General features: G+C 46.5%; 1 protein-coding gene across 18 annotated transcripts in view; it reads left to right on the top strand.

Moving 5' to 3' along the window:
* The window catches only part of CAMK2G (calcium/calmodulin dependent protein kinase II gamma), a 112,150-nt gene that overhangs the window by 72,985 nt on the left and 20,837 nt on the right, over positions 1-18,328 (top strand). For all 18 annotated transcript variants that reach the window (XM_054070892.1, XM_054070893.1, XM_054070889.1 and 15 more), the window contains exons 9-13: positions 684-778; positions 3,275-3,397; positions 5,552-5,635; positions 6,273-6,315; positions 11,718-11,758. In XM_054070892.1, coding sequence (XP_053926867.1) covers positions 684-778; positions 3,275-3,397; positions 5,552-5,635; positions 6,273-6,315; positions 11,718-11,758 — 386 coding nt within the window. The remainder of the gene's footprint in view (positions 1-683; positions 779-3,274; positions 3,398-5,551; positions 5,636-6,272; positions 6,316-11,717; positions 11,759-18,328) is intronic.

The following is an 18,328-nucleotide window of genomic DNA, read 5'->3' as shown; positions in this document are numbered from 1 at the left end:
GGAGCCTGAACTCATTGGAGTCTGGCTCCTGAGCTGTTCCTCAGGCCATCAATCAGATGTTTGAGACTCAGACAGGAGCTGCCTGTGCCTTCAGAGCCAGTTGTTCAGATAACTGTTGCCATTTCCTACTATGCCAGCTGGGTAGAAGAGGAAATGTTGCAGAGAACTGGTTTTCTTAAAAGGAAAAAACCAAAGTGTAAATGTGTCTGGGACCAATAAGTTTAAAGCTCTGTGATACTTGTGTTGCCTGACAAGGACTAAATGGTTCTCTGCAGGCCAGGAGTGTTAGCTTTGTCAGTGGCATTTTTGTCCCAGGACCATGCTCAGTAAGCATCTAAACCCCTAGTTCTTCCTAAAAAGTCCCTGTCTGCCCAGCAACCCCTGGGGATGTGGCTTCATTTCGTTCTGGGAGCTGTGGCTCAACAGCCACACTAGCCAGAGGAGAGCAGAAGGGCGTGGTGCACCTTGTTCTCACACCTGGAAGCTGGACATGAAGTGCCAGTGTGAGGTTCGGCAGAGGAGAGGTTGTACTGTCCGTTTGTACTTCGGAAGGCTTCATATGAGGGCAAAGGAAGAGATAGAGCAGCCATTGCCTTGGGGACTGTCAAGAGGGAAGGAAGAGGGGCAGAAGGAGCAATTGGCGCGTTAGCCTAACCATAGTTATCTGTGTCTCTCCCTCCCAGGAGTGATTCTGTACATATTACTAGTGGGGTACCCTCCCTTTTGGGATGAAGATCAGCACAAACTCTATCAGCAGATCAAAGCCGGAGCCTATGACGTAAGGGCACTTTCTTGCTGAGTACCTGCATGGGTGTAGAAGCCATCCAAAACAAGGCACATCTTACTTGGTGTACAGCAGCAGGCCCCAAGCTACTGTGCAAAGCGATGTTTGGCACGTCCACACACTTTGTTGTCTTCACTGTCTGGATGCAGTCCTCTCCGGGGCTCTGGAAGGATGTGTGGGAAGCATCGCAGTGGGCACTGAGGCGTTGCTGATCATTAGGGAAATGTGGATGGTGGGAAATGGTGTCTCCTAGTGCATTTACCACAAGACGCTGCAGATGTAGCCAATGCAAACTTTTGAGGGAGCAGAGGGAAGGGAGAACGAGGGAGTCTGTCTTTATCTAGCCCAGTTTAAAAGGATGAGGAGGTATTCTGTGGAATAGTAGCTTAAATTAGGCCCTCTGGTCTCCTCAATGCCATAGTGGAATTTCTTCCAGCTATGGAAAGCGTGTAGACCAGTGAGAAGACTGAATGGCAGAGGCCTTTGAAGAGGTGCCTTTGTGATGGGGATCAGCCTAGTGGGTTGGAGCCTCTGGTAGAAAGCCAAAAGGTTCATTTAACTGTTCTCAAAGCACGGTAAAGCTGAGGTGTAGAAAGGTGCCTGAAGGAGAGGAATAGCAAGGAGGTTGGTACTGGGGAGCAAAGTTTGAGTTCAACATGCTTTGGGTACCACTACAGCTTGAATGTTTTACACGAATTCTTCCATTTAAGGAGAGGCTTGTGAGGGAAGAAGGAACTCCAGAAATCCTAGCTCAGAGCCTGTGGGCAGGAATATCGAGAGGAAGCTGAGGAGTTCATTTTGTAAGCTGTCTTGTGGTTTGTATTTAAAAATGCGAGGGTTCTGCTGGACCCCAGTTACCTCCCAGCTTCTGTGCCTGAGAGTACAAGAGCAGCTGTACAATGAGAACAAAGAGCTGCCTGACCCCTGTCGTGGCTCAGTGGCTTCCTGAGTGAAAGAGAAGTGATGTCTTTGTCCTTGATAGCCTTAAATGGACTTGTGTTCTCCTCTTGCCTTCCTGCCCCTCTTGTGTCTGTTTGCTTGCTCTCATCTGAAGTGGGTTTGCAATAATTACATCAGTGGGGATTGTCCGACCACTGCAGGGGCTGGATGTCTTACTTGAGGGAGCTGCCTGATGCCTCCTAGCTCTTGGCTGGGTTTGAGTTCTTACCTGTAAAAGGAACAACTCTGCCTGGCAGAGAACAGCTCCAGATTTACTGGCGTGACTGCCTCAGTGTCCTTACCCAGCTCCCAGTACGCACTGTTCTTGTTCTCTCTTGACTACAGAGAAGTGGCAGCTGTGCACTGGGATTTGTGCTGTTAGGTTGGGATTTGCAAGGCATTTCCGTCGATACTTTGGAGTGTGGCTGTAGGGAAAGTGTCCTGGCTAGAAGTGTGGTATCATCATTTTTGGGTAGTGTCTTTTAATGTTTGCAGAAAATAGTGTAATGCTTGCTGATGGGGATGCAGAAATAAGATCATACATACATCAAACCCTGTGGGTGTATCTTTATGACCCAACTAAGCAAGGCATAAAATGAAGAAGAAAAGAGATGGAATCAACTTGTTCTAAATGATGTAGTAAAGAAATGTTCTTGGGTTAGATCAGGGGACGAGGGACTCTTATCCCAACAACGCATTTGTCTGTTTCCTCAAGTTCACCTGTGTTTGCACACTGGGTTCATGGGAATGAGACATGCTGCGTTTAATCTTAGCACATTGTCATCTGTACCGCATGCAAGCATCTGGAGGGTGATATGAATATCTCATCTTTAGCATTAACTGGAGTTACAGGAGAGAGCAGTTACCCTTCATGGATGATCAGCAGCAGATTCTTCCCTTTGTTTCCATGCTGCTGTGTTCCCACCTACTGTTACATCTTTCTTGCTCCCCAGGAAATGATATCTGGTAGGGTCTCTGATTGTTAACAGCTTCCTGGTAAGTGCTGTGCCTAAGGGACTGCTGCTGTTCCAGGGTGTTGTGCTTCATTGTGGGGAAGGTACCCCTGGTGGGATATTCATTGTTATCAGGCTTCGCTTTCACCAGGTTTTGCTGCAGAGTTAGTGATTTTGCGTATGCTATTAGAGCTTTTTAGCATGCTGGAGGAAGAGCAAGGTGGAGTAAAAAAGATAGTGCTTGTGGTTTTTTGTGTCAGAACTCGGCTAGAAAGAGCTGTGACTTTACTTTTTTGGCTGTTGAACGTCAAAGAAATTCCAAGGTCAGAGTGATTCCAAAACGGTCTTTAAACTGTTAATCCTCCTGCCTGTGTCTGGTGACTGGCACGAGTGTGTCCTGCTGACTGTACCAGGCGTTTCCTGGTTCCGTATAGTTTTCATTCAGCACGGGTTTTCACAAAACCTGCTGGCTTTTGCAAATGTGTTAGCCCTGGTACTAAAAGGCCAAAGGCTGGAACTGAGCTGTGTGGGAGCAAGAATGTCTCCTGCTAGTAGGAGGTGTTTTCAGTTCATTGTCTGTTCCTTCTTCCTCTTTCAGTTCCCATCACCTGAGTGGGACACTGTGACTCCCGAAGCAAAGAACTTGATCAACCAGATGCTGACGATAAACCCAGCAAAGCGCATCACAGCTGACCAGGCTCTCAAACATCCATGGGTCTGTGTAAGTGTTCCCCTCTCTTACAGGTTGATTTGGGGTTTGCCCTGAACTGATGTGTCAGGAAGGCTGAGGCTGCTGAGGAGATCTTAAATCTTTCCAAATGTGGGGTTTTTTTGGAGGCTGACCTGCCACAAGCCAGCTCTTGTAGAAGTTGTGTGAATATCCATAGCCTCCTTTTTTCCCCTGCATCTCCTCTTGCAACCCACATAATCCTAAAATATCCAATGGAGCTGGGCATCAGGATGTGTATTTTAGCATTATTTTCTTTATCTCTACTTCAATGTATTGGATTGCATCTTTGCAGCGTGGGAGTATTTCTGCTCTGCTACAGTGGAATCGGCTGCAAACCCAAGCTTATCAAACTGCCTTTGGCTGTTCTATGTGTTTTTTCTGCCTTGAAGACCCAACACCTGAGTATTTTCCACATTTTGGACAACTGGCAAGGAAACTCCAGAGCGCAGCTGGGAGTAGGTGCAGGGGAGGGCAGCAGTGGTGCCCATCCTCTCTGTGGGATGAAATGGTTCCACCTAAGTTTAACCAGATGCCCCTGTAACACCAGGGCATCCATCTACTTTCCAGAAGATGTCTGTGTGTTGCTTCACACCTTTACACATTTTTTTTCCTCGGAAAATTGTGGTGTTTTCTTCCCTCTGCCTCAAAAGAACAGATTAGCAATTTGAATTTATTTATACAAACATCAATGCAATGTCTGCTCCAAAGTGATGCAGGTTCCTTGGAAGTCCAAACTTCACACTAGCTGAGGCTTTGCACATCTAGTTTTTGCTCTGTGCATGGTTGTAATCAACAGCAATTCCTGTATATTTACCTTTTGTCTTTTGTCCGAGTGCCGGTAACCAAAGCTGTATATATTATGGTATCTCGCTCCCTTTGGCAACACACTATACACCGGTTTGAGAGGTTAATGGGAGTTGGATTGCACTTCACAGCAATTTTAGCCTCTTGCCCAAACTGGTTCCTGCTGAGTATGGTGTTTCCATTTGCTCAGAAGTCCCTGTGTGTGCACCATAAGTTCTCTTTCTGGAGATGTATTGCTCCTCTGAAGCGAACGTCGTAGGAAATCCTAACAGTTTAACCGAGACACTGAGTTTCTTAGCATCACTGAACTCTGAAGTACATGTCCAGACTCTCTAAGACCACAGTGGACATCGCTGTCGCTCCTCAGGAGTCTGTATGAACAGTGAGCACCAAAGTTATTGAAAAGGACATTAAAAAGCTCCCTTCTCCCTCCACACTGCCATGGGTACAGCAGCCGGCGGCTGGCTTTGCTTACACAAGCAAAACAGACACTTCTCCTGAAACTGGGTGAATATGAGCAGGTTTACAGTTCTTTGGGGTACTGCAGCATTTTTTCCAAGCAGGAGAAAGGTAACAGTGTTTGAGCACACTCCTTTCTCGAGTTAGCCAGTCACCCATAGTCCTTGCACAGGGAATTCAGGCTGGGGTTCTCTGCAGGAGCAACAGATGCTTTGGCATCAGTCTCTGGTTCCCTCGTGCTCTCAGTGCCTGGCAATGCTTCTGTATGGTTGTCTTTTTGCAGCTGATGGGATCCCAGTCTCCTGTGGGGTATGGGCGTGTAGCACTGCTGGAGGTCATGCTCAGGTTTTGCATCAGTACAGTGCAGCTGTATGATCTTTCCTCTTACACACTGAAAACCTGCTTCTACAAAACTGATGCAAAGATGCCAAGGCCTATGCTAGTCGGGTACTTACAGCAAGGGAAGTGCCATGTCCAGGAAGGCTGCCACTCATTAGTATTCCTTTACAGCCTGGAATTTTGCCTTGGAGCTGTAACAAATGCAACCCAGATCTTTTCTGCAGTGCCTCTAACTCAGTCCCCTCTGCTTGTTCCTTTGACTTGATATTCTTACTGTCTTGATCCACTGGTGTGCTTGAAAGACAGGGAGCATTAATTCCCACCTGTACCTCAGTCACAGAGTTTCCTGGGCACAGTCCTGTATCAGCCAACCTTGACTTAATGTGTCTTCCTGTATGGGGAAGTTCCTGATCTCTGAACCAGTTGCAGTGGTTTGCAGCTGTACGATGTTCAGAATTTTGGCCGTGTCATGGTTGTGTTGAAGTGCAGGGAACACTCTAGCTTGGTTTTGGTTCTTGATATTTTGCTGTTCCTGTCTTTCAGCAACGATCCACTGTTGCTTCAATGATGCACAGGCAGGAGACTGTGGAATGCTTGAGAAAGTTCAATGCAAGAAGGAAGCTAAAGGTAAGTCTATGTTAGTTTGCCTTATTTGGTTTTAATCCTCTGAGTTTAAGGTAATGCCTTGCTAGCAGCAATCTATTTACCAAGGCCAGTGAAATACCTTGTGTAGCCCTCCAGCACAGGGTACCAAACTGTACTGAAGAGCTGAGTAGTTTCTTTCTCCGCAGCCGTGAATTTCCCCTGCGTCTTCTGCTACACAATTACCCTTCCTGCTTCCTGCAGGAGAGTTGAAATAGAGCAACTAGTTCTGAAATCCTGGGACTTTTGGTTCCGATTGCTCCCTGCCTTACAGGAATAGTTTATGGGTTACTCAGAGCTGGGACAAAGCCTCTGCCTGTGCGTGGACCAGCTCTCTGAAAGAAACTATCTGAAAGTGAGGAAGAAGCCAGATGTCTAAGTGTCCTAGTGCTGTTTTAGATGTCGTAGGCCATCCTGCCCAGCCTCTAGAAAGGCAGGACTTGCAGTAGTCCCGTGTCGACTCCAACAGCCACATGTTGGAATCCTGAATGCAGTAGGACTTCCAGGGTGTCACTGGGGTTCCTCTGCTTTGGCACCCATGCGCTGGAGTCCCCACAAGTTAGCCCAGCCCCTCTCTTAAGTAGTGACACCATCCGTTACCCCCACTTTTTCTTCCCCACAGGGCGCAATCCTCACCACGATGCTTGTGTCTCGAAATTTTTCAGGTAAGTTCTCACTGTTCCTGTCCCTTTCTTAGTTTTGTTTTGCATGGATGAGTTGGGGAATATTTCAACCCTTTTGGGGTGGAGGAGAGGAGGAGAAAACGTGCTCATAGTCTGTCATGGTATAATGGGGGTTGCTTTGTCTCAGCTGGTGACCGAGATACAAGTGAAATAGGAGTTAATGTGTTTGGGGAGAAGCACATGGTGCTGCAGTCTGGTACAAAACAAAGGCAGCTGCAGCAATCCAGTCACGATATTTTGTTAACAGCCTATTTTGGGGAAATTCTAGCTGGTCTTTGTTAGCTTTCCTGTCTGGAACTTCAAGAACCCTTAACACGTAGCAGTGATTACTTTAGACCTTGAGGCAGGGACATAGCCTGAGTGACAGTATTGGTGAGAACAGGGACAGGAGCTCTTTGGGTATTGTATTGCTTTGACTCATCATAGATGGTAAGTGGGTCTGAAGCATGAAGCTTTTAGCGTTTTCCTCCTTGGGATCTCAGGCGTGGTTTTCATCCTTTTAAGCTTAATGAGCAGTAGCCTGGCTCCCACCCAGGTGCATTACGTAGGGCTCTTACTGAAAATGCAAATCCCAGCATGCAAATCCATACTTTCTGGAAAATGAATGTCTTGGCTCAGCACATCGAGGTGATGCAGCCCTGTCTGTGCTCGTTCTCATTTGGGTGGAAAGCCTCTCTTTGCAAGGGCTTTTGCTTTATGGGATTGTTTGCTTTCCTGGCCCTCTGTGCCATTTTTTTTCTCTCATAAAAGGGCAATCACTGAAAGCGTGAGTCAGAGCTTTATTGCAGTGGACTGCAGTTACTTTCAAGTGTCTGCTGGGTGGTTTAGAAGTGATGATGAATGAGATGGAAGTATACTATTACATCTGGCCGTTTACTGATGGTGGGTACAAATTCTTGTGTCTGGGTGACCTTACAGTGCACTTCTAGTTGGGATGGAAACTTCTGTGAGATGATCAGCCCACACTGAGAGTGCAAATCCATGCATATGTTTTTCTGTGAAATCAAGGCAGCATTTTTAACCTCCTGTATGGTGATTTAAAAAAAAAAAATGCATAGAGAGGGTGAAATCGAGCTACAATTAAGGACCAACCTTCAGCAACTTCAGCTATCTTTTCCCTTGGTTATTGCGTTCAGGTGAACCTGTGCCAACAGGTTCAGGGCTACTCATGGCAACAGCAATTCCTCTCTGCTGCATTTCTGATACTTCAGCCTTTCAGGGGCAGAGCAGTTTTTCTCCATTCAGCTGTCTCACGATTGTGCTGTTACAGAACTTTCCAATTCTGCACTGTTTTCTGAGAATGACTGAAATAACTGTTTGAGGAGCAGCAGCACAGTGACTCGGCTTCTGCGGGGCAGTACAGGAGTGAACGTTTCCTCAGGCTTTCAGCTGGTGTGGACAGTTTCTGATCTGTTCACATAGCTTGTTTTTATTTCACTTCATTGATGGTTCTGGAGTAGTCAGGGGTTTTATTTTCTGAAATAGCAGTTTTAGCTTCATTTTTAGTCTGCAAATGTTGTCACTTCTAATGAAGCTGCAGAAATGCCTGGGTAAGGAAATCTCCTGTGGCCCAGATTTGGAGTACGTGAAATGCCTGGGAGAAGGGCTCTCCTTAATGGTGTGTGACTTATTCAGGATCAAGGAGGAAAGGGCTTGCTCTGCTTGTTCTTCTGTCCCAAGGGCTGGAGCTGCTGGATCCACTTCAGTCTGCAGCTGAAGACAAGGGAGTCCCCGGTGGCCCATAGTGAGGGCAGGGCTCTCAGCACCACCAGCTTCTGCCCTGAATGTGACCTGTGCCCCCAGGTGATGAGGCACCCTGAAATGCTCTCCAGAAAGAAATGGTGTCAATGTAGACACAAAGCATTTATAGCTTCTAAGGACAGTAGCTATTGCTAAGGTTGTGATGAGTTTTGAATGTGAGGAGATGAGCCATTCACTTTTTCCTTGCAGATTGTCTTTAATATGAGCTTGACTTTTTAAAGTTTTTGTTATTTTTTAATTTACTGAAGTTTTTAGTTGTTGCAGTTGAAATACAGAACTCAGCTGGAACTGAGCAATAAGTGCGTGCTAACTGAAAGTGAAAAATGAGAAAGCCCTTGTAGTAACTCTTGATAGAGCTCAGGCTTTTCCTATCACGACAGGCTGTCTAACTGCACTCAGAATGTGCTGCAATAGTATGGACCACTTTCCCTAGCGACCTCGAGGGGGTTTATTTTCTCTAATTGGGTGTCACTGTTCTGTGGGCCTCTAAAAGCCCCATTCCCAGCAGACAGGGAGCTGGATGTATGAAGAGAGAAGCTTTTTGCTATCTGGGGATGAGATCCTCTAAAAGCTTCTTCCCACGTGTTTTGAACCAAGAGGAACATGAAGCCTCATGTGACCCTGGTATCAATTAATTAGGTGCAATAGTACGATCTGCATGAAATAGGAGAAGACTTCTTTAATCCTGCTGTCATTACTGTCTCCTCTGTCATGCATTTTGTAGCGTGGAGTTCCTTCATCTGACGGTCTGGATTTAGCTTGTGCCAAATGGTGTGATTGAAGAGTCTGTAGCAGTGCCATTTCTCTTCTTTTCCCATTAAAAAAAAAAATCTTACTTTTTACACAGCAAAAAGTTCTTCTTCTATGAGTAAGCTGCTGCTTGCTGCATTATGTTTTGCTGGTTTGTGTGTGCGTGTACACATACGTATTTTTATACTCAGATGGGAATTTGGGTTCTTTCCTTAAATCCAAGTTAGAACAAGTAACACACTGGAAGTTTTTGCTGGTTTGTGGTAGTTGTTTAGATACCCATTCATTCGGGATGAGAAATTTATATCACCTGGCTCCTGTAGACACTAACCTGATGTGGATTCAAAAGATGAATACGGAGAGACAAAGTTAACAAGCTTTTTCCAGAGAGCATTGAATAAATAAGTATGAAATGAGGGAGAAACACTTGTCCTAGGCAGAAGATCAGGTCACATATAATGAAAAATCAGGCTGGTTTTAAGTGATTTCTCGGTATAGAGTTGTTTAGTTGGAAAAGACCTTGAAGATCGTAGACCCCAACCCTTAACCTCACGCTGCTGAGTTCACCACTAAATCATGTCCCAAAGTACCACATCCACACTTCTTTAAATCCCTCCACAGATGGAGACTCCACCACTGCCCTGGGCAGCCTCTGCCAGAGCTTCACCACCCTTTCAGTGAAGTAATATTTCCTAATATCCAGTCTGAACTTCCCCTGGTGCAACTTGAGGTCATTTCCTCTCATCTCATCACTTATTCCTTGGGAAAAGAACCTGGCACCCACCTCGTTACAACCTCCTTTCTAGGAGCTGTGGCGCACGATAGGATACTGCCAGGGAGAGCGGTGTATGCCAGGCAGAGACACCAGCCAAGAGGAGGCTGGTGGGTAGGCTGCACTGGGAAGCACGGGGCAGCGCTACTTAGAGTGGGACCATGCACAGGGGCTCGGCTGAATTTGCTGCAGCACCTTACAATGTGATTTTAGCTGTCATCTGCCCACAGAGACAAATGTGAGGTTCTGGGGAAACTGCAAGAAGTGTGAAAAACATTGCTTCCCAGACGGTGTCTAGGTTGCTCCCAGGACATATGGTGGTGCTCTTTCCCTTCTCTGGTGTGTTCTTTTTGCTTCAAGGATGTCGCACTTGTTACATTTGTTACACTGTAGAACCCTGTACTCCTTCTGAAGCATTGTAAGGTCATAACAGTTTCTTGTTTTCAGCAGTTGTTGTGTGAGATGCATTGATGTATGTGTGGTTTAAACACTGGACCCTTTCTAAACCAAATGGCACCTTGTTCTCCTTCTCACTCGCATGTGGAATCAAGCTGGGCTTCATGGTACCTTGGAAGTGGCAAGAACTTACCTGTTAGATTCAGTCTTGCAGTGCTTTGGTGTATGTGTACGCTCAGCAAAGGAACTGTTGCAGGGCAGATGAATTGCTTGAGTCAGTTTGTCTGCCCACCTTCATGTGCATATGTTGGAACGTTGTGTTTTGACACATTACGTTCAGCAAACATCTGCATGAGGTTCTTTTAGTGGTCTTGGGTCGTTTCGGAGAGCAGGAATTGAAGGCAAAGTCCTGATCTAGCTTTCTGTTTGCATTAGGAAGACCAGTTCAGGGATTGTCATAGCCTTATATTGGGTGCCACCTCTTTACTGTGAGGAGCCACTGTGGGCACTCACACCAGCTCGGCTGATACCGCCTGGTTAGTCTATGTCTGCAGGGTGTGTGGTAAGGAAAGCAGGGTGGGAAATTCTTTTGACATTAATCTTGAACAGTTGCTTGGATATAGCAAAAACACTTTGCCTATCACTACTCCTTCTAGAGAGAGGCTGAGCAATCTGTGCGTGCGGTGGTTGGCTTGTCTTTAGGTTGTCTTTAGGAGTCACATGTTTCAATGGCTATGTAAGCCTTGAGTAGCACTTGGCCTCTTCTCTGGGCCTCATCTGTGCTGGCGCTAAAATCCAGATCAAGTACCCAGAGCCATGTGCTCCCCAGCAGCTGCTTGGAGAGGCTTATCTGTGTGCTGGTCTCTAACATGCTGTTTCCAGGCTTTGGAAAATATGGTCTTCCTGAGTACGGAAGGTGTGCATTGTGTCTGCTAGGGCTGTGTAGATGGGCTCTCGTTGTTGCCAGTGTACTGCTTTGCTGTGAGAGATGGAGCTGCTCTGTTGCAGTCCTGTGTGCCTTCTGCCAGGCGTTTCTGGTGGGCTCCCTGTCCATGTTAACCATGCTCTCACTTCCATTACTAGTGTCAGGTGTTAAAACTGAGCACAGCAGAGCATCCTTATCTTCCAGGGAAGAAATTCAGCCAAGTCCCTCTTTTCTTATTCTCTTTTTTTGAGCAGTTGTCAGACACTGCCTTTTGTTCCCCTCCAGTCTCTTATTTCAGCCCTCCAGATGTTCCTGTGGACAGTAGTCATTAGGAGAGCTCTGCATTATCAGTGCTCCCATTATAAGCAAGATCTGTTGGGTGAATGGCTGCACTTGAGGGCAAAGCTTTGTCCTCTTGAAAACGTCTGGCAGATTTCTGAAGCATTTCCCTCTGTAACTGCTGGCGCTTCTGGCTGGGGTCATGGGGTGGGAGTAGAAGATTAAAACAGAGGAGCTCTAAACTTGGGTTTCAGACTTGGTCTTCCTGGAATGGTGGAAGTGGAGCATTTTTTCCTACTGAGGTGACCAGTAGATAGGATGGGTGATTTGCTGTTAGAATGGATTTGATTAGTGACTTGGCCTGTTTTCCAGGTCTCTTGTTCCAGGTCTCTCATCTTGGTAGGATGGTTGTCCTGAAGTATTGTGCAGTTTTGAGGGAAGTGGGCAGAGAAAGAGCAGCCTTGAATCCAAAATCTGACCTACTTCTGCTTCTTCCCACAGCTGCCAAAAGCCTGCTGAACAAGAAGTCAGATGGAGTGAAGGTAAGTTCTTGCTTTCCCATTTCACTGTCTCTCGTACCACCTGAACAGAAGGCAGCTGCTTTCTCTGGTACCCGTCCCTTTCTAGGGTAAAAACACAGCTGTGTCTTGTGGCTGGGATTATGTTCAGTCTATCATTATGATGCCCCGGGTGGGATCTCAGTATTTCTTACCTGCCCCTCACTCATCACACCACTAACTACGTGCACTGGTGTAGCAGCAAGATTTTTTTTTCCCCTTCCCTGAAGTATGGAGAACTGGTCAGTGCTGAAGGTTAGAAGGACCAAGGACTTGTTTGGGTGACACATGCCTCTGACTCATCTATTCCATTCAGAACAGAATGCTTCTGGGTGTCTGGATTGTGCAGAGGGGTGGTCAGTGCTTGATGGTACCCAGCAGACCCCATGGAAATCTTTGTCTGCCCCTTTGGACAGATGCCAAAGGTTGAGCTCAGAAGAGGAGTGAAGAAGGAGGAGCCTCCAGATGTTCGTATTTGGATGGAATGGATCTAAGTCTTATGTTAGAGTTTGGTCTGCATCCCTGAGGGCCAGGCGCTCTCCTGTTTCTTTCTGTGGGGAATTATTTTTCCGCACTTCAGTTGCGCTCTGTGAGGACAGTCATCCTTTGGTTCTGGAGGCCAAACAGGCCATTCCCAAGGCTGTGTGTTGTTGCAGGCAGTTGCCCCCCACCGCCTGGTACTGGGGCAGAGGCAGTTACAGGTTTAGAACACTGTCTTCTGACTGTTGCAAAGGATCACCGTCCTTCATATGGGAAAGTAGGGCTTGGTTTATTTACTTGCATTCCCTTTGAAGCCCAAAGCTCTTCTCACAGTTCTTAGGTGGAATAGTTCATCTTCTGGTTCTGCACTGTGCGTGGCCTCCCCTCTCCCTGTGCTGGGGACTGATGTGCACGCTGCAGGACCAGCTCACTTGTTCTCCTCTGTTCTCTTAGCCCTTTCCCATTTTAATGGGGGTCTGTTTCCAGAGAGCTCACAGTACAAGAAGGCTGCTGGAAAAAAAGAGATGCTTCCAGAGAACTTTTTTGGTTTGGGGACTGTTCTGGCAGTTCTGCCATGCTCTGCTCTCACGACACCAAGTCTTTGGGCCTTTTTGACCAAAAAGCTACATAGAACTGCTGTTCTTGCCCTCAGACACTTCTCTTTGAAATGTGCTTGCAAGAGTGGGCTTTTATGCCTTCTCACAAGCCTACCTGTTGTGCAGACACACACCAAACACAGGCACACTAATATGGCAAGTGTTTGAGTTGTCACATCTGTTGAGATGGAAAACAGTACAGTAAAATCCCAGTGGAATAAGAATGGGTGATGCCAAATGTTGTGAACTGAGAACCAGCAGGCAGGTGCTTCAAAATCCCAACGTGGCAGGGGAGAAGCAGCATGAAAAGCAGCAGATAACAGATCTACATCTGGTTTGTCACGTACCTAGAAAAAACTGTGTCCTCTCAAGATTCTTGATTTCCAACAGGCTTTCAGGGAGTGTTACAGCTTGGGCCAAAACCTTCATGAAGTGCACAGATGGTGTGCACGCAGGTTTTAAGGCACAGCTTTCTGGTCATATAATTAAAAAAGACCTGTAGGCTAGAGACTTTCAGCTCCACAGAGGACTTGTGTCTCTGGTTCACTGAGAATGTTGTGCCTTCCTTTGTGAAAAGAATGAAGCTGGATTTGCTGTCCTGGCTGGTTTGAAGCATTCTTCAACTCTTCACAGTGTGTGTTGTCCCTGGTAGATAGAATTGAATACTTGTGGTAAAGTGGAAGGTAGATTTAGATAGCGTAGCATTAGCTGTACATGGTGAGTGGGGATCCCTCTGATAACCTCTACTTCCACAATGACACTGGAGACCTGCAGCCAAGAGTCCACGCAGCTTCCTTGCTCCTGAAGTGTTGGAGCAGCCCCACTCTGCAGTGTGAACCTGAGTGGTGTCCATGAGGGACATCACATGCTCCCAAACTGGGCTGAGGGCCCTCAGAATAGTTAGTTAAGCTCCCGGTTTTCCCCAAACAGCATCTGTCTTCAGGTGGGACTTTTGGGTCCTCATTTCTATAAGCTTTAAAACTCAGGAACAGATGATATATTTCTTCCTCAAGCCAGTGTTCTGAGTAACTCTCTAGCTCAGGGGTGCAGTCGGTTTTAAGTCTGGCTGGCTTCCCTCTGGTGCTGAGTTTGAACGTAAGCAGGCAGTGGTTTGTGTGCTTGTAGTACATCCTTAATGCTTCTGCTGTAGGATTCCTGGGGCTACATACCTGTCTCCTGCCTTGCCCTGCTGTCTGCATGTTCAGGGCTGCTTCCCGCTAGTCATCCCACAGAAGCATAACCTTTTACCACTTGGACTTGCTTATGGGAGCAGTCCTGGCCCACTTGGCTGCTGGGCAGCCGTCTGTACTGGTCACTGCCTGCTCATCTCATGTTGCTTCTTATGCAGGAAACCCAGTCATTGCAGCCCCTCTGGTTTTCTCATCCTGGATAGTTCTGACAAACTGCTTGGGTGGTGACTGGTTAGGAGCATCTTATTTTGCATCGCTTATAGCAAGCAATGATTTTCTGCCCATTGCAGTACCATAGAGCACAGATACTGTGACTGGAACACCAGACAGATTTTCAGCTTTGGAGTATCCCTTCACTTTCACTTCCGATATCAATAACTTTACATCAGACGTTGGTTTAGAACCAACCTTGCATGCTGTGATTTAGCTGCAGTCTGCTGACCTCATGCCATGTGGCTGGGCTATTTGTCATGTTCAATGCAGAGATGGAGACTCCTGGTTTGGTTGGTGGTTGGATTTTGCTTCATAAAACCTCCTTGGACAATAATTCCTTGTGGAGATTTGAGAGAAAATTCATTTCGCTGGCTTTGTCTGGCCCAGAGTTACTGTGCTCCGTGAGGGTGGTCCCACAGACATCCACAGAGCAAATGAGAATGCAATGAGTGTTTCTTCCACAAAAATGGATCGCTTCAAGCCCACTGAGAAAATCATGACCAGTACGTCTTAATTACTTTCTGTTAAAGGTACCTTTCCCATCATTTTGGCTGGAATTCAGAGGTATCAGTGTTAGAATCTTGTGTTATTTGACTATAAATACAGAAAGAGTTTCTATTCCATGATAGCAGGCAAGTTTAAGTGAGGCCTCAGTCTTTCTTCTGCTTTGTTCCCGAGAACTCCATGAAAATGTGTTGGTGAATATCAGTGCGAGCAATTGCTAATTTAGTATAAACGAGAGAGGAACAATCTAGAAGTCCTAGGTGGTGATGCAAGTGGTGCTGAGCTGATGGTAAGAGAAGCCTACAGTTTTTGTTTCTGTAGGCACTGGCTTTAATCCCTTGCTGAAGCAAGCCTAGCACATTAGAGCAGTGAGGATGTGTGTGTTGTATTTGCATCACACGTTTTTGGAAGGAGGGGGAAAGCTTTAAATCAAGAAACATACTTTATTCTGATATAGGTGTGTCCACAGCAGGGTTATTTTGATGAATTTCCATGGGTATGACCCTCTTCTCTAGCAAATTCCTTTCCAAGATCTATTTGAAGCACTGCTGTTTGTCATCTCGCACTACTGCTTCTCTTTCAAGTACTAATTCTGCTAATTGGGAGATATTTCATCAGCTTGGCACTTGAGAACTTTTCCATTATCTTAAATAATGAATGATTTAAACTGCCTTGAATCTTAAATTGTCTCTGCTGATCAAACCTTTGGTAGTGCTGCGCTCCCTGCTTCGGGCAGAATTTGGATCCAAGCTGGTGGAGTAGCAAGCAGGAAGGCCCAGGTTTTATCCCTAAGGAACACTTTTCTGCTCCAAGTGCTGGGTGAGGCTGGCAGGAGCACGGGGACGCGTTGCAGAGCCATGTAATGTACCTCGTATCTTCTGGCCATCACTATGGGTCCCAGGTATTTTTCTTAAGATTCTAAATTTATTAGCAACATTGTGAGCAGCCATTTGAAAGTTTTCTTTAGGTAGTTTGAGGTCAGATCTCCTTCTTTCCTGTTCCCCTTTCTGCCAGTGACCTGGCCTTGCATTGCTGCAGGGAGGGCTTAAGGGACAGGCATGGGCAGGCACCCGGGTAAAGGTTCTGGGTACTTTGTCCTGTCTCTGACCCTGTCAGCCCTGGACTCCCTGTAGTCAGTGTTACAGCCCTGCCGATGGGGTTTGTGTCTCTGGGCAGCACTACCACAGTGCTCTTCCCTTTTTCCCAAGGGAATTTCCCTCCTACTGGTGTGAGGACGCATGTGTTCCCAGTTCTAGCAGGGCCTGTCAGACCCATCTCTGTCATCAGAATTCGTTAGTGCACAGAGTGCTATTTTTAGTTAAGTATGTGATTGTAAGTATTACAAAATCGGTTCCTCTCTAAGCTTTGTCAGTTCCTTCTTCTCTTTTCCTTTTTTTTTCTGAGCACTTTGGCATGTGATTAGGGGATACAATACTGTAGTGGTTTTCAGGCCCCACCTACCATTCTGTGTAAACAGCAGGTTGTGGGGAGAGCTGTGGGACGTAGATTATTGTGGGACGTTCCCTTGCAGTGCTCTGCAGAATGTGTTGATTCCCTGCCATGTCTCTTTGCTGCACGCACACTGGTGGTGTCCCCAGTAAAAGCTGAACAGGCAACTCTGCTGAAAGAGTCTAAATCCAGATTTTTGATGTAATGTAGAACCCGCCCTTCACCTTAACCTAATTGCAAGGAGGCCTCAAACGCCATTTGTTCTGCTGCTTGTAAGGAACATTGCAGTACGGGTACGTTTTATCCTTGTGGGTACCAGCTTTCCCTGCCCTCTGCCCAGTGAAGAGGATGTGGCAAGGCAGGGCACTCTGTAAGCTGGCACGGCTGCTGAGAGAGCAGCTAGTGAACAAGTGCCTTAGGCAGAGAAGGCACAGCAGTGAGGGGAGCCAACAGAGAATACTTAGGAAACCTGCCAGGGGCTGGAAATCCACAGGGGTCAGGTACTATCTATGCAGTGACTAACAAGAGTTTATGCTCCTCTTTCTGCATCTGGACTTTTTATGGTCTCAAAGCCAACCTGGTTAAAGTTGGTTATGGTGAAGCTAAACGAAGAGAACACGGGTTTAGCTGAACAGCACAGTTTATGCTGGACTGTTTTATCAATGCGTTTGGGGAGCACTTCAGATCTGCTCAAGTGCTCACAGCCAGTAGCACATTCTGCCCACCTTTGATGCATTTGCTTTTTTCACTACATTGTTGTAATGCGTGTAAACTCCAACTGAGATAAAGGGTCCAGTGTGCTTAGCGCTGTTGAGGTGCCCAAGCAGAAAATCCCTGCCTCTTAGCTTACAATTTAAATAGCGAAGCTGACAAAGGGCAAGAGAGAAGATGGATTTGTAAAGATGAAAGTATTTGCTCAGCATCATGCAAAAGGGCTAAAGCAGAAGCAGAAATAGGACCTCAGAGCTGCTGGTTCAGGCTCCCTCTCATTGATCTGCCTTGAGTTCAACACTTTTTTCCCTACCTGAGGTCCTAAACCAACTGTACAGTCTATGGGAATGTGAGATGCAGCAAGCGGATGCCTTAACATGCTGATACCATCAGTACCAGACTGAGCAGAACTGCACATAGAAGGCAGCTGTTGTAAAAAGAGCTCCACATTAAGTGTCCAGAACTGTGTATGGGCCCTGGCCTGGAATCACTCCTCTCCCTACAGCTTCTTCCAGTCTGTGGTGTATTTCTGTATATGCTTGGAGTGATTTACCCTGTCTGTTTCCAGCTCTGATGCTGCGCTGAGGGTCAGTGTCTCTGCAGGTTGTCTGCTATCACCTGCTCCCTCTTCTTGGTTGTTAACTTAACAAGTCTCCCTTCAGTGTCGTTCAGAGGAGAATCTGCTCCTCTTTTGAGATGAAGCCTGGCATTTCACACAAATACAGAAAATAGAACAAACAAACATTAATCCCTGGCTTCAAGAGGAAAATGTCCATATTGCTTGGGAGAATTTTAGTCAGTTAGACATAGGGAAATCCTTCCAGTGATCAGTGAGGGACCTTACTAGAGGTGCTTTCTGCCTGTAACAACTGTTTGCATTCCCTAAGATGGCCTAGCAGTGCTTGGAGAGGTAGCTGTGGTTGTGGTTGAGCTGTGTAGAGGTTGCTGTCATGCTCTGATCTTAACATGGACCTCTCTCACGCTTTTCCTGCTGCCTTGCTAGCACTTCTCCCCCTGCCGCTACAGTAGCCAGTAGTCATGTGGTTTTGGGGACTTCTAATACACCTTATGCCATGTTAATAGCCCAGCACTGTTTTAAATACAGACTATACTCTAATTAAATTCTGATGTGCAGAGGGTTCTGTTTCCTCATGTGTCACTGTCTCTTGTGCCTCTAGCACCAGGGAGTGGTTGTTTGCTGTATGGCTTGGCTGATTTTCCTTTCATATCAAACCTTGTGCTCATCTTTTAACCTTTTCTGCCCCTTTTCTTATTTCTGCAACTTGTTGGAAATCTGTACGAACATGAGATGAGACTAGCTTCCATAGGGAGGTTTCCCTGCAGCATCCACACAGCCTCTGTCTACTGCAACTTAGGGGATACATTAGAAATGACAACTGATGCGGTAGAGT

The sequence above is a fragment of the Cuculus canorus genome, chromosome 7, assembly GCF_017976375.1.
Source record: "Cuculus canorus isolate bCucCan1 chromosome 7, bCucCan1.pri, whole genome shotgun sequence".
NCBI lineage: Eukaryota > Metazoa > Chordata > Aves > Cuculiformes > Cuculidae > Cuculus > Cuculus canorus.
Note: the sequence above shows the minus strand (reverse complement) of the source record. Positions and strands in the feature narration are given on the sequence as shown.